A 25,954-nucleotide genomic window follows, 5' to 3' on the forward strand; every position below is an offset into this window, starting at 1 on the left:
TCTCGTAATCAATGAAAGCTATATATAGAGGTTGGTTATATTCTGCGCATTTCTCTATCACCTGATTGATAGTGTGAATATGATCTATTGTGGAATATCCTTTACGAAAGCCTGCCTGATCATTTGGTTGATTAAAGTCTAACGTTGCCCTGACTCTATTAGCGATTACCTTAGTAAATACTTTGTAGGCAACGGATAGTAAGCTGATCGGCCTGTAATTTTTCAAGTCCTTGGCGTCTCCCTTCTTATGAATTAAGATAATGTTTGCATTCTTCCAAGCTTCTGGTACAGTCGAGGTCATAAGGCATTGCGTATACAGGGTGGCTAGTTTTTCTAGCACGAAGTCCCCTCCATCCTTCAACAGATCTGCTGTTACTTGATCCTCCCCAGCTGCTTTTCCCCTTTTCATTGCTTCTAAGGCTTTCTTTACTTCATCTTTCGTTACTGGCGGGATGACGCATTGCTGTGCACTGCTGTCTTTCTCATTAGCGTTCTGATTACATTGGCTACTGTACAGGTCTGTGTAGAACTCTTCGGCTACGTTAACTATCTTATCCATATTGCTAATGACATTGCCCTGCTTGTCTCTTAATGCATACATCTGGTTTTTACCTATGCCTAGTTTCCTCTTCACTGTTTTTAGGCTACCTCCGTTCTTTAGAGCATGCTCGATTCTCTCCATATTAAACTTCCTTATGTCGGCTACCTTGCGCTTATTTATTAACTTTGATAGCTCCGTTAGTTCTATTCTATCGGTAGTGTTAGATGCCTTCATGTTTTGGCGCTTCTTAATCAGATCTTTCGTCACCTGAGATAGCTTCCCGGTATCTTTTCGAACTGTCCTACCGCCTACTTCTACTGCGCACTCCGTAATTATTGATGTCAGGTTATCGTGCATTGAATGAACATCAAGATCATCTTCCTCAGTTAAAGCCGAGTATCTGTTTTGCAGCGCTATCCTAAACTCCTGTTCTTTCCCTCTTACGGCTAACTCGTTAATGGTCTTCTTCTTCGCTAGCTTCTTCCGTTCCCTCTTCAAGTCTAGGCTAATTCTAGATCTTACCATTCTATGGTCGCTGCAACGCACCCTTCCGAGGACGGCCACATCCTGAATGATGCCAGGTTTAGCGCATAGTATGAAGTCTATTTCATTTTTAATCTCACCATTGGGGCTCTTCCAGGTCCACTTCCTGTTTTCTCGTTTGCGGAAGAAGGTATTCATGATCCGTAAATTATTTCTATCCGCGAATTCGACTAATAGCTCTCCCCTGCTATTTCTAGAGCCTATCCCATAGTCACCTACCGCGTGGTCGTCAGCCTGCTTCTTGCCCACCTTCGCATTGAAGTCGCCCATCAGTACAGTGTACTGCGATTTTACTCTATTCATACTCTATTAACAATACAAACTAAATAAACAACAAAACACCACCACTCTCTCTCAAGTGAGAGTATACACAGGCTCTCTCTTCGGAGCTAATTCACTAGCGCCTGTCTTTCCACATTCTTGGCGAGTACTGCCTGTCCGCCATGACAGGTGTCCGTCACGGCCCTTCTGGGAATGCGCTTTTGTTCACGAGGCACGGCGGGAAGCTGTGGGTGCCTTCCCGGCGATAGCCCACGTCGAAAGGGGAAGGAGGGAAAGAATGTTGTCTTCGCGGTAGCGCATAGCGTCGGCTGTGGTACGGCGCGCTCTGGCCCGCTGACAGCTCCCTTGTCCTGGAATGTGCCCGGGAGGGCCGCACCTGGAACGGCCACGCAAATTGGGGAGGATAAAGCCTGTTTCCCCGCGGCGGCGGCGGCGGGTCCGGTCGTTCTGGTCGTCACTCAAAGAGCATGGCTGGGTAATTGATGATGCCGCTGTCACGGCGGCGGGTCCCTTCGTTCTGGTCGTCACTCAAGGAATGTACCTCGTAGCACACACAAGGAATGTCACACTCGCTCACCCTCCAGAAGAATGTTCTCCGAACATTTGAGTCCACGCAGCTCCCCTTGTCTTTCTGACTCGCCTCGCACAGTGCGTCCGACAAAACACTTTTCGCTGCACTCAACACCACTGCACAACACCATATGCCTTCGCTGTCATAACTGGCGTCTCCAGGGGCAGCACTGATCTTCTTTTACAGATAAACATGAAACTCAGCACCCAAGCCTCTCCTTTCTAGTCCAAACTGGTCGAAATAAATTTACCACAGTTACAAAGGAGCTCCCACTTCTAGCACGATCACGGCACAGACAAAAATATAGATAACGAAAGGAAGTAGGGCAGGTTCTGCATGCGCTCCGCATGCTCTCCTGTGAAGGTGTTACTTAATGACAGAAAGGTTTAACTACCAACTCCGATAACTTAACACATAAGCACATAGCAATGTTATGAGCTGTGGCATTACACAATTGTAACCAATTCAAAACTCCGTCCGCTCTGTTTACGCCATTAGTCCGACTTAGCTTTCCGATTTCGCAGCGGATATCGGCCTTCATGAGTCATACTAAGTAAGTCTGTGACCCTTTGTCTGCTTTGGGACTCGCGAGGGCTCGTGGCAGGAGCCTCTCCTGGCGTTATCTGCGCGGCAACCTCGCGCGCTTCTTCTTCTAGCAATGCATGAAGTAAATCCGGTGGCATTCCGGCCGTCACCTCGGGCGCCTGCCGAACAAATGCAGGAGAGGGCGTTTCTTGCGAACTATCTGCGCGCTCCGCTTCACTTCTGTCCCCATCAAAATCCGCGCTTTCCCTTTCCTCATTTCGTGAATACTGAACCGGTGCCGACTTGAGGCGATTTGCGTGTATCCTTATCAAACGCCGGTTCACGTCTCGGACTCTGAAGTTTACCGGAGAAAGCTTCTCGACAACCTCGCACGGTCCTCTCCACTTCGTCTGGAACTTACGAGCTAGCCCAATCTGCCTTTGGCAGTTTTCAATGTACACGCTGTCCCCCACATCAAACGGCGCGTCTCTAGCACTGCGATCGTGCACCTCCTTCCTGCGCTTCGCCGCTTTCTTTAAGGACTCCTTTGCGATGTCCCTCGCCACTTGCAAGCGCGATTCTAGCTCAACCTTATAGTCGTCCAGTGAAGCGTATGGGACGCGACGGGGGCCCTCTGGCACTTCACTAGGCTGGTCCGGGTCTCGGCCGTAGAGAAGAAAGAATGGCGATTCGCCCGTGCTCTCGTGTGCTGCGGAATTGTAGGCAAACATTGCATACGGGAGCCACAAGTCCCAGTCCCGCTGGTCGCGCGAAACAAAATGCGACAGGAACCCGGCCACGGTTTGGTTCAGTCGCTCCACCGCGCCGTTGCAAGCCGGATGGTACGGTGTTGTCTGCTTCTTAGCGATCTTAAGCAGCTCGCAAACTCTCCTCATTAGCTGCGACACGAAGTTCGTTCCCCGATCTGTGAAGAGTTGCCTCGGGGGTCCATGTCGGAGTACGATCTGTTCGACAAATGCTCTTGCAACCGTGTCTGCCTTCTGATCTGGGAGTGCTACCGCTTCCGCGTATTTTGAAAGGTGATCGACAAATACTAAAATGTACTTGTTTCCGGAAGTGGTCGTGGGCAATGGGCCCATTATGTCCATACCTGTCCGCTCGAAGGGAGCCGAAACCTCAGGGAATGGCTGAATTGGAGCTGGTCTTCGTCCCTTGAGTGTTTTTCTTTCGAGACAGGAATGACACTTCGCACAGTAGTCTCTAACATCCTGTCGCATGCCACTCCAAAAGTACAAACGCTCCACACGCCTGCGTGTCTTCGCTACGCCAAAATGACCGGCGCATGGCGCATCGTGAAACGCGCGAAGAACCCTTTCTGTCCACGACCGAGGTATGACGACTCTCTCCCAAGCGGTTTTCTCTGGTCTCCCTTTCGTGGTTCGCCTCGTGCGCCGACACACGGTGCCGTCTTTGCCAATGCAATAACCTAGCTGTTCGGGGTGAGACGGTGCGCCCTCTAAGCTTTCAATTATTCGCTTCAGGTCCGGATCTTTGCACTGCTCTGTGCGTAATTCGGCGGGGTCGACTACGGGGACAAACTCATCTATAGCTGCCACGGCAGCTGTGCGGCTGAGTGCATCAGCATTCAGATGCGTCTTTCCTGACTTGTGCTCAACTTCAAAGCAGTATTCCTGCAGGTGTAGATTCCATCTAGCGAGTCGCGAGCTAGGGTCCCTGACACTCATCACCCATTTCAGAGGATGGCAGTCTGTGACTAGCTTGAATTTGCGGCCGTAAAGGTAGCATCTGAAGTGCTTTACTGCCCAGACAACGGCGAGGCACTTCCTTTCCGTAGCTCCGTACTTTTGCTCTGTGGGGCTCAGCTGTCGGCTAGCAAAAGCAACGGGATGTTCTTTGCCCTCGATAACCTGAGATAGCACGGCACCAACCGCGAACTTTGACGCATCTGTGGCCATAACGAAGGGCAAATTAAAATCCGGGTGGCGCAACAGCGGTGCACTCATTAGCTTCCTTTTCAGGGCCCCAAAAGCATCCTCCGCGTTTTCGTCCCAGCGAAAGGCGACATTTTTGGCTGCTAAGGCGGTGAGTGGCTTAGCGAGCTTGGCGAACTCCTCTATGTGCCTTCGGTAGTAACCGATCAGGCCGAGAAACTGCCGGACCTGGCGGACGCTAGTCGGGGATGGAAAATCCGAGACACACCTTAGTTTCTCAGGGTCCGGTTGCACGCCGTCAGCTGAAACAGCGTGCCCGAGGTATTTCACCTCGTTTTTGAGGAATTGGCACTTAGAGGGCTTCAGCTTGAGACCCGCTCCTCTTAGTCGCACCAAAACCTGCTCAATATCGCGCAAATGGTTCTCAAAATTGTCACTGTATATGATTATGTCATCCATATACACGAAGCACAGTCTCCCCAGAAGACCTGCCAGGATAACATCAGCGGTTCTCTGCCAGACAGCAGGGCTGTTGGCCAGACCCATCGGCATTCTTTTCCATTCATAGTGCCCTGAGGGCGTGTTGAATGCCGTTTTCTCGGCATCTGCCGGATCCATTGCTATCTGCCAGAATCCCGCCGCCATGTCCACTACCGTGAAGTACCTGGTAGAGCCCAGCTGAGAAAGCGTCTCCTGTATATTGGGGATGGGTTATGGATCGATGCGAGTTACGGCATTTAGTTTGCGGTAGTCCACTACCAATCGATACGAGCCATCTGTCTTTTCCACCAATAGTGCTGGTGCTCCCCAGGGTGACTTTGAGTGTTCGACAATGCCGCGATCAATCAGGCTCCCCACGGCGCACGTTTTGGCAGAACCTGGCGATGTGTCCGCGACCCTGGCAAGCGAAGCATACGATTTCTTCAAAATCTCGCATACCGCGCCTGTAGCTTTGTGGCGGTCTCCGGTTTCCAGCGAATGGGCGCTGTTGAGCGCGCGCTTCAACCTGGCATTCTACCTGCTGAGATAGCAGCTGTTCTAAGCGATCTAACCGCTCTGTCAAGAGAGCAACCTCAGGGTTGAGCACCGCTCTCTCTATGACGCGTACTCTCGCTGCGGCTGTCGTTAACGCCTCATTTTGTTCCTCATCCAATGCGGCCTCCACGGCTTGGTCGAAATTGCTCGGCTTGCGCGAGAGCACGAACCGGCGCACGGGGTCTTGCAGACCAGCCACGAACAAAGCGGTCATTTCCTCTTTAAGTATATCCTCCGCGTATTTCTTCTTAAGCTGGTCTCCTTCCTCCTCCCTGCTTAACGTATCGCGCGCTAAGCGCTGAAGCCGCGACGCAAACGTTCGCACGTCCTCCCCTACCATCTGTCCGGCGTCACGGAACCTCTGTACTCGCACGTGACGTGGTTCAGTGTCAAAATGCTCAAACGCGAGCTTCTTAAATTCCGCAAATGATTTTGTGGATTTTACTTTTTCGTCTCGCCATGCAAAATCATGAGCAGCTCCTGCCATCTTACACCTCGCCATTCCCAGCATTTGAGCATCGGACCATCCCCCCATTTTCCCAATCTCTTCTAGCATGGAAAAGAAATCGCAGATTGGAACCCCTGTCTTATCTCCCGTAAACGTCGGAATGACGCTTCCTAATGCCAGCATGCTTGCTCCGAGCGACGGCTGTGGAGTGGGAGCTCCCTCAGATAAAGACATTTTTTTTTTTTTTCAAGCCCTCCGGTGCCTCAAGCCTCTCAAATGGGGGAAAAAGTCCCACAATCAGTCCCGTGATTCCCTTTTGATTACAATTTTGAAGTCATGAATGTCACAGCATTCAGAGGACATTTGCTTTTGAGACCCCACTTCTGACACCAGTGTGATGACCCCCATAATGCGCAGGTCCACACGGGACGGAGAGGCAAAGAGACACCGTATGGCTCAGTTTAAACAAACAGATATATTCAATAATTACACATGATTAAGGTTATACATCAGAGGCTGGGGCGTCCGAGCTTACGTGCCGACGACTTCATGGGGGCGATGGAGTGGCTCCGGAGTTGGGCTCGAGCGGTTGCTGGCAGAAGCTGCACGCCGTCGGGCTTCGGCGCTGAAGGCCCTCTTGGCGAACGATGTCGTCCTGAGCGTTCTTCTTCCGTTTCTTCGAGGATGGTTCACAAACCCTTCCTCTAGTGTCGTTCGGCTTGGAAGATGAACAGGAGGCGAGCTTGTAGATGATGACAGCAGAGCATAATTTTACAACATACATATACAGAGAGTTAAACTGGAAAAAGCAGAACTGAATTTACAAAAGAACAAACTTTGCACTACTTTACTCATCGACCGGGCAGGTTAGTGCCTAAGTAGCATCACATTACATGCTAAGCATGGAGCCCCAGCTCAGACTGGCCCTTTGGCCCGCCCAAAGCATCAATTCTCCAATCCAAAATAACATGCGAGATGGGGACAACCCCTTGGGTTGGGCTTAGCCTCGACCCCAGAGTCTGTTAACAATACAAACTAAATAAACAACAAAACGCCACCACTCTCTCTCAAGTGAGAGTATACACAGGCTCTCTCTTCGGAGCTAATTCACTAGCGCCTGTCTTTCCACATTCTTGGCGAGTACTGCCTGTCCGCCATGACAGGTGTCCGTCACGGCCCTTCTGGGAATGCGCTTTTGTTCACGAGGCACGGCGGGAAGCTGTGGGTGCCTTCCCGGCGATAGCCCACGTCGAAAGGGGAAGGAGGGAAAGAATGTTGTCTTCGCGGTAGCGCATAGCGTCGGCTGTGGTACGGCGCGCTCTGGCCCGCTGACAGCTCCCTTGTCCTGGAATGTGCCCGGGAGGGCCGCACCTGGAACGGCCACGCAAATTGGGGAGGATAAAGCCTGTTTCCCCGCGGCGGCGGCGGCGGGTCCGGTCGTTCTGGTCGTCACTCAAAGAGCATGGCTGGGTAATTGATGATGCCGCTGTCACGGCGGCGGGTCCCTTCGTTCTGGTCGTCACTCAAGGAATGTACCTCGTAGCACACACAAGGAATGTCACAGTCCCATCTTTTAAATCCGAAGGGGCTTTTCGACGGCCCGAAGAAATGACGACCCTCCGAGTCATCGTTGCGATAGCCGCAATTGCACCCCAGTGTAAAGCATGTCGGCATGGAGATGCCTGATATCACCAAATACAAAGAAGAAAAAGAAACATAGAAGCGGATGACGCATGACGGTGGTCACGAGCGCACGTTTAACCAGCGCAGCAGCGGCTGCGGCATGAGCGGCGGCGAGGGAGCAGGACTCGACCGCAGCGCCACTAGTTTGCACGACCGCCACTGGGGACACCTCTCCGGTCGGAGCCGTGAAACCGAGTTTGTTCTAGTAACGTTGGTTTGGCCTGCATATGAACTTCTGCATGATAAAGGAATTACAGTATACCTTTCTTGTGGTGCAGTTGACATAGGCGATTTCATGTCTCTTCTTGCAGCTCCTGTTGCAAACACCAGAAAGGCAGCAATGAAGCTTTGAAACCTAGTTGGGGGCTGAAAACAGCAAGGGTGCACGGTGCCTGCCAGCCACTTTCTTCAGATCGTGCGACATCTGGTGCACATACGGGACCACCACCGGCTTTGAAGAAGAGAGATCAGGTCTTTCTTGGGTGCCTTTTTGCTCTTGCAGGATGGTTTCAGTGACTGGTGATATAACCGGTCCAGGGAAGCCTGCCATCAAGAGACGGGAAACTTGATAGGTTAGGCTATTCTGAATTCTATGTGGGCACAATTTTTGAAGATCAGATTCCAAACAAAGAGAAGCAATAGCTGTTTTTTTTTTTTTTAGTGTGCTGAGTCATAGCTCAGCAACTCTGTTGGCACGGGGAGAGTACATACTAAAGAATACCAATTTCAGGTCTAAGAAGATTGTCAGATTGTCAGGGAGTTTATGGGAAAAAACTGACCCGTCCTTGTTAATCTGACTAAAGCAGTTAAAACCTGTAAAATAACTTGATCAAGGAATTTAAAGGTTCCAGACCTTAAAAGAACCTTAAAAGAATTAAAGGGTCCCTGAAAAGGTTGTTTGAGGTTGTCTACAAAATGCTCGCATTATGTTGAGTACAGGCCAATGAGCGTTCATGCCGCGTACAAGACCTCAAATGCGAGCCGATAATTTACAATACAGTTTTTAAAACTCACACTTCCGCTCCTAGCGGCGACCTGCGATGCTGGGCTTTTGCCCAAATCCGCGCTCATTACGTCAACATCCGCGCTTGTTACGTCACGTGGCTGCAGACTGCTAGCATTAGTTCACGCGTCGGCAGCCGGTGGAGGGGGCGAGTGCGAGGGGCCGGCGGAGGAACGCCGACATTTCAGCGTGCAAAAATTGTTGAGAGGGAAAGGCGCAAAGATGCAGAAATTCAAATTTTGACTACAGATAACTTAGCTTCCACGAAACGCATCTAAAAAATTCTTTCCGGAGGATATTTGTGAAGCGCCGTCCTTTAGCATCCTAGGCACACCACATCTTTGTTGAGAACCCCTTTCACAGCCCCTTTAAAAAATCATCAACATATCTAAATACTTTTAAAACTGGACCCTCCCAAAGGTTTGCTGCATTGATCTGGCAATAAAAAATAAGATACGAAATAGAAGCTACACAGAAACCAGTGCAAATTCCTTTGTGCTGCAGAAAAAAATCTGGTAGGATAAAGTGACCTGCAGGTGGTGATCTAGAAGCTTTAAAAATTATCTGTGGAAATGCCAGCCAAGTTCTGGAGGGCTACCACTGCCACTGGGCCTAACAATATCTAACAGATGCCAACAACACAGCTTGTGGGATTGGATAAAACAAATCTTGAATGTCCACAGAAGAGTCTATCTTATCTGATTGCTGTTTTGCACAATTTGCTGACTTTTTGCCAAGAAGGGATCACTGATAGGCAAGTGTTTAAGTTTACTAAGCAGAAAACTGCTGATATTATGCTGCCATGATCTCTTCTCACTTACAATAATCCTGAATGGAATATCAGGTTTGTGTGTTTTAGCTGAATTCATCGAACTAGCATTCTCCAACAATGTTGGCCGCAAACTGTTACAAAGATCAATAAATTTTGTTTTTACTCCCACTGGCATCTTTTTATGGGCACAAAATTTTTGAGGACTGCTTCATGAGCTTTTTCATTGAGAAAGCTATTAGATATAACAGCAAACTTGCCATCTTTATCAGATTGCAGTAGGCACAAATCGGCTTTTAAAATTGTCAACGACAGAATTGGCATAAACTGAAGTGCGGCTCACGGAGTGCACAATCGCAAGGCATACACGCAACATGTTATTCCTTGGGTGCGTAACGCAACTTCAAGGTGTGACCGGCAAGTGAATGTGCTCTTCTCACTGTTGCTCAAGGGGCAGGAATGACACTGCTTTGTCACTGTGACCAAACATCTGAACCAAATTTATTTGTCATCTTGAAAATGATTACAAGGTTGACATGCAAAAGAACGTCCCTAGGACAGTGGTTCTGTTCTGTTTCATAGGTGGCACTTGCATTTCATTTCAGCCTGGTGGTATGCTTCCGCTGCACAACGAGGGTAGTTGACCATTTATCGATCTTGCTCTTGCCCTGTTCATCCCTTAGATAATGGGGCAGTGTCGGCAAGAAAGGAGAAAAAAGAAGCTGTCTGGTCTCTATTCTTATGAGCTGTCATGAGCACAAGCGCTTGCTGAACCACGGCGCAGTGCATGTGGTCACCGGCACACTACGCTGGTCTCCACACCAGGAGTGCTTCGTCAGGTGGAGACCACATGCAGTGCGCCACGGTATGGCACGATTCTCATACTTTTGCTCGTGATTTCTTCTAGCACAAAATTTAAAATTGAACACTTGTGAGAAAAAAAAATTCAGAGTAATCATTCATATAGACAATATTATGGCTGTTTATTCCAAACAGTAGTGATTAGAAGTTCTGGGGGACACTTAAGCTTTGCCTTAAGGGTATGATATGGTAGCATTAACGGGTACCTTGAGTGACCTGAGGTCCTCTGCATATCACTTCACGGACATGAACGATGTTATTTGTATTATAAATTTAATTTTTAAATTTTTATTTATTGTTATATTCTTTTCCCCTTGAGCACAAGACACACAAGGTCTCCCATTAACCAAGTTGAATGACCGTGCCTCAGTGGTTTAGGGGTATCGTTCCAGACTCGCAACCCAGGGGTCATGGGTTTGATTCCCAACTAATTTCCCCAATATTCTTTTCAGTGTAATTACTTTACATCCTTAATTGTCACAGTTATGAACATAGCGAACAGTCAGTGAAACCAAGAAAATCATAAGGGACTGTTTATTTTTTTTTTTTAAATTTTGAGTGTTAACCAATGGGGAATAGTAGTGTAATTATTGATTCACATTCATAGTATTCCAGCGCAATGGCACATAGCCAAAGAAAAGAAGGCGGAAAAGAAGAAGGACGAACACAGAGCCAAAGAAAAGAAGACAGAAAAGAAGAAGGACGAACACAGCGAAAAGAAGAAGGACAAACACAGCGCAGTGTTCGTCCTTCTTCTTTTCCACCTTCTTTTCTTTGGCTATGTGCCGTTGCGCTGGAATACTATGAACGTGAATCAAGAATACCAACTAGCCCAAGAACTGACTCTACTGTAGTGTAATTATTTTACGGCTTAAAGATAATTGTTGGAAAGTAGAAGAAAAGCTGTCTTAGTCATGCTATGATCTCGTAATCACAGTTTAACGCATGTTTTAATCATTTCCATTTCTCAGCTCAGCGTGTGACATCACGACCCTCTCGACCAATCGGGATCAACTAATAGCAACTAGTAAACCTAACTAGCACCATGTATAATAGGCATACTCTATAACCCTATAGATGTGACGTCACAACCTGTTGACCAGTGGGAGTTTCGTGACAGACGGATGCTGGCTTTTATTGCTAGACGGGACCCTCAATGATATCACATTAAAATGTAGAAATGTTTCTATGTCAACAAAGTGGAAGCTTCGGCAAGTTGGTTAGTCATCATAGACATAGCGCGAAAACACGAGGACGAAAAGAGCACTTGAACAAAGCGCTGAACTTACAACTGAAGTTTATTGAGGGCGTGCCACGGATTAAATACTGCGGCGCGCCATCTCAAATAAAGAAAGAAACATACCCACAAAAAAAAAAACGAATGGCATCTCAAAACAAGGGTCCTTTGCCTGGCAACAGAACACATGACCAGCTGAGCATGATTTTTTTATCTGTGTTTTAAAAAACAAAGTCCCCTATCGAACACGGCTATTGAAGCGGTGCTTACGCAGTGATCCTGGTGTTTGTTGATCTCGTACGCTTCTATGATTTTGATTTTGATGCGACTGTCAGTCACGATTTCGCACTGGCTGAAAACGGGCTGAAATGGTTTTTTCTTTTCCTTCTTTCTTTTTTCTGTGCAGTCTCTGCAGTGAGCGCCCAGATAACCAGCTGTAGTGTTGCTCACATTGTTGTTGTTTTCCCATAGCCAGTCATTGAGGCATTAGCTCATCTGTCCAGTGTTGTGATTACCACAATTTAGCGGAATCCTGTGGACAACATTGCTAGTACATGAAATGAATCTCTTTTGGTGCTTCTTTGCACAGCCCACCTTGCTATTGTTGCTTGCGTTTACAATGTGGCAAAGCATCAAGAGCTTACCTTTGTGCCTACCCCATTAAGGTTATGTGAAATCTAGTGTAAGTACAGTATAACCGTGACCTTTCTTTTCCTTTCTATTTTCTTACCTTACATGGAAACTGTTGCGTGCAAGTTTGCTGTAAAATAATGCACACCCTGTTCAGTATTTGCATGACAAAAAAAAAAGAGAAATGTGTTTGCAGTTATATTCTCATTTTCAATAAACTTGAGTGCAAATCTCGCACTTTGCCACCTTTTCACAGTCCCTCTAAGTTAGAAACTATTTTGGAAGTGCCTTTTAGAGTAGTGGTCAAGTTTTCTCTACTGAACTTATGCAGCCAAGACTGACACAACACTTATAAAAATGATTAACAAGTGCTGCTTTTATGTTTTTTTAAGTGTTTTGTTTTTTCTTTAAGCCATGTCATGATATGTGTGGCATGTTGAAGTTCATGTGAACCGTTATTACTTCGTGTGGCGAGACAAAAGGAAAAGCAGAACACGCAGGAGAAATGGCAGTGGTCTGTTGACAAAACTGTGGCATATATTACACTGTAACCACACTATAGGCTTGTTAGGAAGGGCAGCTGTTTATAAGGCCACAGCGGGTTGGCTTTTAAAAACAGCATCTTTGTCAGATATGAGCCAATGATGGAGGCACCCGCTGGGCTAGCTGGCATACATTATTTACAGGTTAAAACTTATTTTTTGCCGAGTTGGTGCATATCAATCTTGTAAAAAGTTTTAGTGTAAACATACACAAACCACGAGAAAGTTGATACACACATACAAGCATTAACTGAGAGCCAGGCATGGGCAGTATCGAAGATACCTGTATCTTTGATACTATCTTTCGATACGTTTTGTGTATCGGCATTAGGTATCGCTAACCAAAAAAAATGAAAATATTGGAGTATCGGTATCAAAAATACATTTTTAGTGTTTCGTGTTTTTTAACGGTACTCAAAAGAAAAAAAAATGCCACAAATTGTGAGGTTGCAAGTCAGACTTTGAGCCAGCGGCGCTCGCTCTGGCAGCCAAGAAGCAGAACACATGCGCAGCGGCGTAGCATATCAAATCAGATTCTCTCCAATCGCATAATGCAATTTGGCAGTGAATACTTTCATCATCATCATCATCATCATCATCAGCCTTACTACACTTACTGCAGGGCAAAGGCCTCTCCCATGTCTCGCCAATTAACCCTATCCTTTGCCAGCTGCATCCACCCTTTGCCTGCAAACTTCTTAATCTCATCCGCCCACCTAACCTTCTGCCGCCCCCTGCTCCGCTTACGTTCTCTTGGAATCCACTCCGTTACCCTTAAGAACCAGCGGTTATCTTGCCTTCGCATTACATGCCCTGCCCAAGCCCATTTCTTTCTCTTGATTTCGACTAGGATGTCATTAACCCGTGTTTGTTCCCTCACCCACTCTGCCCGCTTCCGATCTCTTAACGTTGCACCTATCATTTTTCTTTACACCCTGCCTTTTCTCTGTTTGTGGCTGAGACTGGCTTCCTTAGGAGTGGTTAACTGTTGACTAAAGGAAATAAAAAAGTAAAGAAAACCTGTTTTAGTGTGCTGCACCCCTGCTTATATGAGCACACATTCTGTTTCTTGGCGTTGTCATCAACACTTGTTATCCGTGTTTGCTATCTTTCTCTCGGAACACCGGCTTGTATAAGGTGCGACCTTCCGTCAGTAAAATCAGTTATCAGTTAGCGCTTGTGTGCATGTCATATTTCTCATGGTCTGCGCATGTTTGTGCTAAAACCTTTTACTGGATTGCTTACACAGTGTTTTGTGTCAGCTGTGCACTTGGCAAAGAGGGCAGCATCCTTGTTTCCTGTCATCAGTAGTTAAAATAGAGCTTTCGTAGGCTAGAAAAAGGCTTTACCTGCCGTGGTGGCTCGGTGGCTAGGGCACTCGGCTACTGAGCCGGAGTTGCCGGGTTCGAACCTGGCTGCAGCAACTACGTTTCAATGGAGGCGGAACGTAAAAGGTGCCCGGGTGCTGTGCGATGTCAGTGCTTGTTAAAGATCCCCAGGTGGTCGAAATTATTTCACCTCTTTCTTCTCTCACTACCTCCTGTATCCCTTCCCTTACAGCTGCAGCGTGGTTCCCTTCGGGTGTGCACCTTGAGATATATGTGAGAATGTGAGACAGTTACTGTTCCGTTTTGTTTTCCTCAAAAACCAATTGTTATTTTCACATCTGGTTGTTTTCACGCTGGTGTAAATACAGGTTTTTGTGCAGATCTACCCCAAGTCTATACTGCACAGCTGTTCTCTTCAAAAAGGTGATCACAGAGTCCTTTTTGGTCTTGATGTCATAGGTTTGATTTAAGTGATGAGAAAAAAAAATGTTCCGTTTATAAATTTAATTTTTCTTGCAAGTAATGCATCTTTTGCTGGCAAAAAATATCAGTATAGCCACAAAGAGCTAAATAATTGAGTTTTACCTGGAAAAAAGTTGCGTGCAGTTGTCGCCAGTGTCCCCTTAAGGGCAAAAACAGGTTTAAGGGGCAAAAACAGGTGAACTTGTGGGCTGGTTGAAAACGGGGCTCTTGATCATACCAGTTGGGAAACTACGCTTCAAGAAATAACTGGTCCCAGTGGCCATTTTCCAGGTGCTTACGGTTGGCTGTGCCATTGGAAGCAGCAAATAAAAGCTGTTGCCATATGTTGCGGTTGTCTTCTGGAAGCGTTTTTTTTCTTCTTTTACGTCGTAATTTATCTGTCTGAATGTGATGGATTTTTGCTAATGCATCACTGATTTTGTTGGCAGGTAGTTGTATGTATATCGACAGTCTCGAAGCTTGCAACTTGGACTGCATTTGCGTTATTGACTGTGGGTGGCGTGGCAGTCTGTAGACACCTGAATTTTGGCCGCCTCAGACCACTATTTTTTTTATACATAGATTCTATGAGAAGTTTTGTAGCTGGTAATATCAAAGAGCTCCAAGTTCCTCTTTCCAATCTTCTCAAGGCTGTGAGATGTTTTGTATGGACAGGGGACAACTTCAGCTTGATGGTTCTTTTATGCTGGAGGTCTTTTTTGTGTAATGTGAGTGACACTGCGGCACGAAAGCCAGCAGCCTGTACGAGGAGACTTTGCAGTGAATGACGAGAGTAATGTGATCTTCAGCAAGGCTTCGTAGGCGTGGTATGAAGCTGGCGTGCTTGTCAGCACTGCAGGTTAGTTACAGCGGCTCTTTGCAAATGTATTGGCTTTCAAGTGCATTGCCAGCTATACCCCCATGCTTCTTCTGTTCAGTGTCAAAAAAGGATCTGTGTGCAGGTGCGTAAACAGGCTAATAATGGCCTTTTCGCAAAGGAAGTGATGTACAGTGCGTTCCGTATTTATCGGTTTGGGTCGTAAAAAATTATTCTGGTCAAACACTAACCACCATGAGGGTCTATACTTTTGAAGTAATTTAACAAAGCCTAGATTTTTCGGATTAAGTGGAAAACTGCAGTTGGCTGCATGCACAATTTTCGTCAAGGCAAGCGGAGCAGCCGATTTGAGGTGCTGCGCCATCTGGTAAACTGTGAGACCCACCCCCACTCCGAGTTGGGACATTGGTTGTCTTACAGTTCATCAGATGGTGCAGCCTAAGCTGTTCTGCTTGCCTCGAAGAAAATCCTGCACGCAGCCGACTGCAGTTTTTCACTGAGTCTGGAAAATCCAGGAAAGTTAAGATGTTAAATTACCCATCAAAAGACCTTGTGGTCGGAGGTGAGTAGCTTTTTTACAATGCGGACCAATAAATAGAGAACGTGCTGTACTTGGAAGACCGCATAATGGAAAGGCTGGCAAGAAACTCATGTCAGTACTTGCGTTGTCTGTCTTCATTGTTATGTCAAACCAACTAGCCCGTAGCGATCTGATATAGCATGAAGGGACTCTGAGGACCAACAGGAAGCGCCACAGCACTTAAAATTTTCCCTGCAGGGGGGCGCCTGCAGTGGTGTGCAGACATTGGTGAGTGGCGCCACTATGGGTTCCTGAGCATCTGTAGGGACATCCCTGCAGGGGGATGATGGTGAACGGTGCATCACCACAAACCTGAGCACCCGCGCTTCGCCGTGCGTGGCATCGCCGTGTCCGGGGAAAAGCGGATCCTGGTGATTGAGCTGATGCCGAGCGTTTGGACCTTTAAGGCCCCTTGGCAGAGGCAACACACCACTTTGGCCCTAGCTTCCTGTAGACGGCACCTCTGGCCTGACCCGACCGGGGGAAATCAGCAGTTGCCTTTTCCTGTCCTCCTGTACACCTTTCACTTTCCTGTCTTCTTTCTTACAACTGTCCTATCTCCTACTGTCTTCCTGGTTTTTCCTTTTTTTCCTGGCGGCGAAGGTTAACCTTGTGTAACCAAATACCCTCAGTTGCGTCATATTGGATTATAGTTAAGGCGTACAGCTGGCGTCGGCAGGACTTGGCCACAAGTTCCTGTCCCGTCCCCTTGTAGGCTTTATGGTGGGTGGCTTGTGCCGTAACCGAAACACACTTATTTTTTATGGCTCCCCCTTTTTAAACATGATCTTGCTCTCAAAAGAGCTTGGAGCGATGATTTTTTGCAGAAAAGAAAGGTATCATTCCCAAAATTCTATGTTGTCCATAGCAAAGCAGAATAAAAACGAGCAAGACTTATATCCCCATTTGATGAACTAAAGCGGCTGTTTGGCCTTGTTGGTCAGTGATCATGGTAAAAGAATGCAGCGCGAAAAAAACAAGGACGAACAGAAGTGGACAGGACAGGGCGCTGACTACCAACACATTTATTCAGAAAGATTAGCAGCTTATATAACGCAGTCCAACACCCACGTGACCAAGTACCTTGACAGGTACCTTGGGCGTTGGGTACAAGGTATCAAAAACGGCCTGCGGTGATTTACTGCTCGAACTGCATGACACTGTCCAGTATTCTAAACTCTCAAACCTTGTGTCTATAGGGGAAATCCCTGTCTCCTCCACTTCACATCGATCTGGAAATACTGTCCAAGGCATCATCTCTGAAATTGATTTTGTCTACCTCTCTGAGAAAGAAATGTTCGAAGGTCTTACTGACTAAGATGTCATAAATGTTCAGCGCATAAAGATCCGGAAAGATAACAAGGAAATAGACATGAAACACCTGACCCTCACGTTCAACAACAGCACACTGCCTGAAAGCAAAGTAAATGTAAGACCACATATATACCCAACCCACGCAGATATTTCAGTTGCCAGAGGTTCGACTACGGCTCACAGAGTTGCCGCGGTTGCAAAACTTGCTCAAAATGCGCTTCAATTTTGCGCTTCAAAGGACCACCAGTCTGGTGAATGTGACGCTGCCCCGCGGTGTACAAACAGTGAAGGAGACCATGCTGCATACTCCAGGGCATGTCGGTCCTGGAAGAAAGAAAAAGAGATAATTACTCTGAAAACTACTGAAAACATTTATTTCAAAGAAGCAAGAAGGCGATTCGCCCAAACAAACACATTCTCTTTCACGACAAAAACAAACTTTGCCGATGTGGTGCTTGGGCGCGGCGCACCACACCAGGCTTCGGCGCCTGTCCAGGCCACACTCAGTGAGCCTATGGCAGGGCCATTCGCGCCCCTAGGTGGAGTAGCTAACACTATTCCGTCAACTCCAAAGCAGGCTGAGCAGACCCCTGGGTCTACTGGCCTCCAGGCCACTTCCGACAGGTCGAGGTCAAACTAGAACGTCCACGTGCCCTCTGCACGGTCGTCCAGCGCCTCTGTAGAGGCGATGGACACGACCGAGGGCAGCTCCATGCCGTCCACGTCGAACGGTCGGTGGAGCTCCTTGATCGGTCAGAAACAGACAGGCAACGAGTCACGGGGCCGCAAACAACTCGATCTAGTTTTTCATTTCATACAAACAAAAAATTAAGATGGCTTTCTTAATTCAGTGAAACTGTAGGGAGCTTCTAAACAACCATAGCGACATAAAAGATATCCTAGGAACACACTTTCCTGTCGCTTTAAGTCTACAAGAGACAAATTTAGGCCATCAAAAAAATAATTTCCTTAATTATTTTGTTTTCCGCCGTGACTGAGAGCAGGCGAGCAGGCTGTGAGGAAGTGTAGCCATCATAGTGAAAAATGATGTCCCGGCTCATGCTTAAAACTAAAAACAAGACTTGAGGCTGTAGCAGCCACTCTGCTTGCACATAAAACTGCTACAGTGTGCTCTGTATATAATGAGCCATAGCTGAAGGTAACACCCCATGACTTAGAGGTTCCTTTAGAGCAACTACCAGAGCCATACCTGGCATTTGGAGACTTTAATCCTCATTCTTAATTTTGGGGAAAGTGAGAAAACTGACGCTAGAAGGCAACTTATCAAGGATTTTATTCTGTACAGTAACGTCTGTTTGCTGAACTCGGGTAAACCCTATACTGCTCCCCAACCTTGGGGGAAAATGAGTGCTTTAGATTTGTCTTTTAGTTCACCATCTGTATTTAGCAGTTTTAACTGGAGTGTTGTAGACAATACTTTTGGAAGCGATCCTCTCCTTCTCATAATTAGTCTGTCATCCTCGCCAACAGTCATTCCGACAAAACCACAGCGTTGGAAGCTACATTTAGCTGACTGAGCTAGCGTTTACAAAAAAGGCCAGTTTAGGGGGTATAATTCTAGAAAATCATAGTATAAATGAGATAAATGAAATGTTCACAACATGCATTCTTTTTGCTGCACATGTATCAATTCCAAAATTCCAGAACCACGAAGTATGTTACTCACGAGAATGCAAGGAGGCGAAAAAAAAAACAAAATAAGGCTTGGGGAGTCTTTCGGAGATACTGAACACAGGAGAACTTTATTATTTTTAAAAAGGCGAGAGCACAAGCACGGGGCATTCGGCGCAGGGCTGAAAAAACATAATGGCAAGCTTATATCTCTTCTATAAACAGCTCAACCACATCGAACATATGCAGGAGCAAGTTCGAAAACTAAATGGCAGCTACTCACCTTTCACAATTCGTCTTCTTACAACACCTGGTACACAAACAACTATAGGGGAACAGGCAAACATATTGGGGGAGCACTTCGCTGCGGTTCCGAGTTCTTCACACTATAGGCAGTCATTTCTAAACTATAAAAACATAGCCGAAAAACAAGGGCCACTAACAAATGGATGGGCAAATAAAGCCTGGAAAAAAAGCTAATATTGTACCATTTATTAAACTCGGGAAGCCACCAAAGCAGTTATAGACTCATAGCGCTTACCAGCTGCCTCGCGAAATTCTTTGAAAGTGTCCTGAATATGATTAACTTTTTTTCTTCAATCCTCTGAACTTCTCAACAGCCATCAGTGTGGTTTTAAAAAGGGATGCTCCACTACAGATCACCTAGTTCATCTAGAAAATACTGTCTGAGAAGCTTTGGTTCATAAACAGCACTGCTTTGGTGTATTTTTCGATTAAGAGAAGGCATACGACATGGCCTGGAGGTTCGGGATTGTCTCGGATCTCCCCGGAGAACACTCGGACTGAAAGAATGGACTAGGCGACAGGTGTACCCACACAGACGCACATTTAATACACTCTACGCGACACACACACTAGCACACAAAACTAACAAACTCAAAGCAAGGCCAAACTCCATCTCATGACTTTACTATTGTTCATTTTGGCCTTGGTTAAGTATTCAAGCAGCTGATGAACTGTTTGAATCCTGAAATGTCTCCCATAAAGATAAATGTGGAGTTTTTAGCGCCCACACCACCGCCAAACATTCCTTTTCAACAGTGGAGTAGTTGCGTTCACTAGCCGATAATCTCTTGCTTGCAAAAAATACCGGCTGTAGCACACAATTTTCTTGCAAGAGTACGACTCCTAAAGCTCGGTCTGATGCATCAGTGCGAAGCACAAACTCTTTACCCAGATTCGGAGCAAGCAGAACGGGCGGTTTTGCCACATACCCTTTTAACATCACGAATGCATTTTCATGTTCAGCAGTCTCATTCAGCTTATTGCTTGCCCCCTTCTTATTGAGTTCGACAAGCAGGTCGGCTATGTGGGCATAACCGGGAATAAAGTCCCTGTAGTATCCCGTCAGACCCAGGAACGACTGTACCCCTTTCTTGGTCGTCGGTGTCTGGGCCTGCTGTATTTTGTCCAAGATGTTGTCTGTCATCGCGATGCGGCCCATCCCCAGCTTGTGTCCAAGAAAAGAAATGGCTTCAAAGCCCACCTCACATTTTGCTGGTTTTATGGTCAACCTGGCTTGCCGAATTCTATTAAATAGTTTTTCCAGCGTAATTACATGCTCTTCCCACGTATCTGTTGCCACAAGGATGTCATCAATATAGTGTTATACATTTTGAAGCCCATCGAAAACCTTCCTCATCAGCTTCGTGAATATTGCAGATGCTGTCTTCAAACCAAAAGGCATGAATTTAAACTGGAATAAGCCCGCCGAGCATGAAAAGGCAGTCTTCGCTTTAGACAAATCTTCCATTGGTATTTGCCAATGCCCTTTAGCTAAGTCAAATTTAGAAAAGAACCTTCTGTGAGCCACCTTAGCGAACACCATGTCCGCTCTTGGTATGGGTTCTGCATCGGGTACTATGATGTCATTTAGCCGACGAAAATCTACACACAGTCGGTTAGAACCATCGGGTTTTTTTACAACCACGAGGGGCGTATTGTATGCTGCCCACGACCTCTCAATCACACCAAGCTCCAACATGTCCCGCACCTCATTTTCAATTGATTCTTGCACTGCTAATGGTAGTGGGTATTGCTTCACGCTGATTGGTCTATCTGTAGAGGGATCTCTGTCTGCAATATGCCACTGGAACTGTATTTTTTAAAATTTTTGAATTAATGCCATCAACACCAGCCGAAGTAGATACCTTAAGAGAATTTATGAGACACGTGATGCCTTCTTCAGTTATCTGAATAGGTGTCATGTAGCGGTAATTAAGATCCGGAACTTCCGGAAGGGTGGAATGATCTTCAGAAGAGAACACAGATGAAAAGAAGGTGTTAAATATTGAGGAGCACTCGTTGTCTGGGATGGGGGTGTTGTTACTTTGTAGAGAGATGGAACTATCATCACGCTCAGGGCATACTTGTTTCCAAAACTTTTTGGGGTTAGTTTTCAAAAGGGCTGGAAGATCATGTGAAAAATATTTGTCTTTTGCAGCAGATAAGGCGGAGCAATAGAGTTTTAGTGCATCACTGTACTTGTTCCACGCAGAAATGGTACAGGCACGCTTAGCAGTCCGGTATAGCCGCTTTTTCTTGTTCCTTAGTTGTTTAAGCCTTCTAGTAAACCAGGGATTAGATTTATCTTTAGTTATTTTGATCACAGGGACAAACCGGTTGATCAAATATGAAATCTTATCTCTAAAAAGTATCCAGTTTTCCTCAACGCATCGGTTGTTAATTGAAGGTAGAAATGTGTGATAAAAGAAGGTTTCTAGTTCTGTGTTGATAGCTGTGAAATTAGCCTTATTATAATCGTGAATCTTTTTTGTTACATAGCCCATAAACTGAACCGGGATGTCAATACTTAGCTGAAGTAAATGATGATCGCTGAATCCCTTTAAATGAGTTACTGATCCTATCGTTTCCGGTGCTGTAGTCAGTATCAGATCTAGTATGTTAGTGTCGCGTGTAGGTTGGTTTACAACCTGGAATAGGTTGAAATCGAGCGTCAGGTTACAAAATTCTGTGGAAATGTGACAAGGTGATGGTAGTTGAGCCCAGTTGATTAAAGGAAAATTCTTCTAACTTGTCCCGCAACTCCGGAACGTATGTGATCGTTGTCTTGAGATCTGATGCAATCTCCTTATTAGCCCACAGCTCCTTGAGTATTGCAAGTGGACTTCTAATGGTTCTCCCATACAACATCTCGAAAGGCGAGAAACCGAGACTCGTTTGTGGTACTTCGCGGTAAGCGAACAAAAGAGCTGGGAGATATCTATCCCAATCAGTAGGTCTCTCCTGGCACATTTTCTTGATCATATTTTTGAGGGTGCCGTTGAACTGCTCTACAAGACCATTACAAATGGGATGGTAAGGCATCTTCAGTAACTGCCTTACTGACAAAAGGCGGTTAACCTCCTTCATTAGTTTCGATGTGAAGTTCGAGCCCTGGTCACTCAAAATTTCCCTCGGGAACCCATAACGCGAAAACATTTCCACAACACCCTCCGCCACTTGGATACTGTCAATAGTTCTCAGTGGAATAGCTTCAGGATAACGAGTGACCACGTCAACCAGAGTAAGCACATATGTATTTCCTTTGGCGGATACTGGAGAGATTGGCCCCACAATGTCAATAGCCACTCGCTGAAATGGTAGGTCGATGGCTGGCATCTTGCCCAGAGGTACGGGACCAACTCTTCCCTTCGGAACTGTGCGCTGGCACACGTCACATGAGCGAACAAAGCGCTTAACGTCACTCTGAACACCTGGCCAAAAGAACTTGGTGATCCTAGACACCGTTTTTTGAACACCCTGGTGTCCGGCCATAATGGCGTCATGTCCTAAGCGTAGCACGGTGTCACATTTCTCTCGGTAACACCAGCTGTTGGACCCGCCTTCCAAAACTAAATATGCATTCCTTGTGCAGAAGACCATTTACCAATTGATATTTGAATGATGTACGACTCTTCTTTCTTTTCACTTTTTCCCCGACTCTTCCGAAGTAGGCCTTCAAGCTCGGGTCTTCTTTTTGCTTAATTGCAATTTCGCCTGGTGTTACGCTAAGGCACATCGTCACGGGGATAGAGAGCGGGCACTGTGTTGCTCGGGCTGTCGCTTGAGCTCTTGTCTCCACTGCCGATGAGAAACTGACTGCACCCGTCTGAGCTGTCGCGGGTCTTTCCTCCTTTGGATGTTCTTCAAAGTCGAGCATCCTCCACTCGGGATCAGGGTCTTCGACACTTCTTGCACCCGTAATGTTCCCCAAGATGAGATCGTAGATGGGTTGGTCTACGCATTTTGCCACTACCTGCCCAGTATAATATGGCGTGGACACTAGGATCCTCGCTTCAGGAAGGTACCTTACTGTACTATCTACAAGAGTGACGGCCGACGCTTCCCCTGTAAGATCCTCGTCCTTCACCAGGCTTCTCCGAACCAAAACTGTGTTGGCTCCGCTGTCTCTAAGCACCAATATAGGACGGTCCCCTATTTGACCAACCATCACCGGCATTGCTGCTTTCGACTTGGGTGTTCCACTCTCTGCCTCATTTTCCAGCGACGTTTGCTCTCCTTTCAGCTGTGGAACTTCAGGTGGCGTGACAAGTTCTACCCTAGAGTCGACAACGCATGCCGCTCGGTCCTGCGTTTTGTATCGGCACTCATCCAGAGTATGACCCCTCCTCTTACAACCTTGACACATAACCTGTGTTTTTTGGGCAGCGCTACTAGTCCGACAGTCAGCTGCTCGGTGTCCCACCGTGCCGCAGAGAAAACATCTTACTGGCGCCTTAGATGCAGTGCCATATGCTCTTGGTCTCGACACATCTGTCTCTAGGGTCTTTTGGGTTTCCTCCTTTGCCTTACTCAAATTTCTTAGCCCTTGAGCCTCGAGGAATTGGTCTGCGGTGTCATCAAACTCTTCCAATGAACACAGCTTTCTTTCAGGAATAGCGCTAGCTTTGAGCTGCAGCACGCTAAAAATTGCTGTGACCAGCTTGTCACGCACCCCTTCAAAACTCTTTTCTGTGTTTGACATATCAAGCTACCTATCAAAATATTTGGTCAGCCTGCAGGAAAACTGGTTAGCGGTTTCCGAATCCTCAGGTTTCGCGGTGCGAAATCTCTCACAAAAACCCTCTTCCATGAACCTGAATCTTTGGAGGAGCGCCTTTTTGACTTTCTCGTAGTCCATGGAATCAACAGCAGGCATCCTTCCAAACACATTCAGTGCCTCTCCTACTAAACACATGCTCAATGCCGTGGCCCGTTCACTGCGCTCCCAGCCTTGCCCCAAAGCTATCCACTTGAATTGTTGCAGATATGCATCCAGGTCATCTCTTTTGTCATCGAAAGGAGCCATCAGCTTTCTTGGGCAAATTCTGGCCGGTCTAGGAGCTTCTGTGCCCGCTAAGGAACACTGATCATTGTCCGTGATCTCCTCATATCCTCCCACGACATGCACCTGTTTCAACAAAATAAATTCCTTCTCCTGTTTATCCTCCTTTTCTCCTGTTCTCGCCTCGCGAGCTCTTTTCTCTTCTCGCTCTTCTGCCTCACGAGCTCTTTTCGCCTCGCGCTCTTCTGCTTCATGAGCTCTTTTCTCTTCTCGTTCTTCTGCTTCGCGAGCGTCTGCGCGTGCGTGCGCCCTTTCCTCTCTCTGCCTCTTTCCCTCCTCCTCATAGAGATGCATTGCCTCTTCCTTGCTTAACCATAGCTTGATCGCCAGTTCTGATGTTCTTGCCAAATTCATACTTTCTGCCGTCGAGAGATCGTAAAGATCCGAGACAAAGCAAAAAGAAAAAAGGAAATTAATCCTGGCACCGGCTCTGTCCAACACGGAGTTTCTCCAACACGGAGTTTCTCCAACACAGAGTTTCTCCAGGCTCGCCACTAATCTTTGTCACGGATCTCCCTGGAGAACACTTGGACCGAGAGAATGGACTAGGTGGCAGGTGTACCCACAGAGACGCACATTTAATACACCCTGCGTGACACAAACACTAGCACACAAAACTAACAAAACTAACACAACACACAAAGACTATAAATACACACGACCCGGGAATACTGCTACCAGCGTCTACTATTAGCGTTCTACTGTTAGCGGTAGGCGTTCGTGCTCACGGTTGGTTCGGTGCGGCTGCGGCATTGTATGGATCCAGTGGCCAGCGTCGAGGCGGCGTTCGATGTGCTTGGGCTGGCGTCGCTGGCTGTGTCGTATAAGCTCCAGGTCCAAGCGCCCGTGGAGGTGATGCCGGTGTTGTTGGCGTTGGCCGGGTGGCAACAGCGCTGGAGACACCCCTGGCCATAGCAGGTGGTAGCGTCCTCCGTTAACTCCCCGGAACGGGCTCAGGCATGGCAGGAAGTCCACGATGCGAAGCCGTAGAAAGCGAGCTCACCGGAGCAGTAGCCGGTGTCGCTCTCTTCCAGCCGATGTGTTCCTGACCCGCCGGAGCCTCCGCTTTTTTGCTGTTCCCCCCGTGCCTCGCTCTTCCTCGCCATTTTGTAACCTTGGCGTTAGTCCACGTAAGTAAGCCTTGTCGTCGTCGTCTTCTTCTTCTTCTCTTCTCCACCAATCACCTCTCTCCACCTCACCGAATGCTTCTTCATCTTCTTCATCTTCTTTATTCTTCGGCTAATCCACGTCATCTTTTTCACACCTCTTTCCTTTAAAATTTAATTTAGGCTCCTTAATATATGTGACAGGGGTCCTTCAAGACCTTGCCGAGCTTGGCATCCGAGGCAGAATGTTGAACTGCCTAAAAGACTTCTTATCTAATCGTTTATTCCATGTGCCCACAGGTACAACCCTTTTGAGGGGTGTGTTTTAAGCACACCCATTTAGTAAAATAATCCCAAGGTCTGTTATGTATTCAGTCTATGTATACGACCTTCGTATAGCTTGCACATATATCAACATGTGAAAGACAAATACAATTAAAAATAAACCAGCAATGGTTTCCGGTTTTCTGCACAGAAATCGGTGGCCATTCTTTTCTTACTCAAATGAGGCGTACAAGCAGTTAACACCCTAAACCTTAACGAAATAGTTATCCGTGAAAAATGAACATAAATTTATAGGTATAACATTTGACAGAAAGCTCACTTTCCTGACTCACATAAACGCGTTGAAAAAGAAAGCCTCTGGATCCCTGAACATACTGAAAGTGCTGTCACGAAAACACTGGGGTGCAGATAGGGCATGTCTATTATAAATTTACCGGTCTGTTGTACGCCCTGCCCTG

The 25,954-nt window shown here is 46.8% G+C and overlaps 1 protein-coding gene across 2 annotated transcripts in view; it reads left to right on the forward strand.

The window, feature by feature from the left end:
- Positions 1–25,954, forward strand: part of LOC144106643 (uncharacterized) — a 65,706-nt gene that overhangs the window by 13,751 nt on the left and 26,001 nt on the right. Inside the window, exons 3-6 of one of the 2 annotated variants that reach the window (XM_077639483.1) lie at positions 7,853–8,012; positions 14,144–14,184; positions 14,292–14,334; positions 15,990–16,019. In XM_077639483.1, the coding sequence (XP_077495609.1) occupies positions 7,853–8,012; positions 14,144–14,184; positions 14,292–14,334; positions 15,990–16,019 (274 nt within the window). The remainder of the gene's footprint in view (positions 1–7,852; positions 8,013–14,143; positions 14,185–14,291; positions 14,335–15,989; positions 16,020–25,954) is intronic. The other variant, XM_077639484.1, reaches the window with a different exon arrangement.

Source organism: Amblyomma americanum, chromosome 10, assembly GCF_052857255.1.
Source record: "Amblyomma americanum isolate KBUSLIRL-KWMA chromosome 10, ASM5285725v1, whole genome shotgun sequence".
Lineage (NCBI taxonomy): Eukaryota > Metazoa > Arthropoda > Arachnida > Ixodida > Ixodidae > Amblyomma > Amblyomma americanum.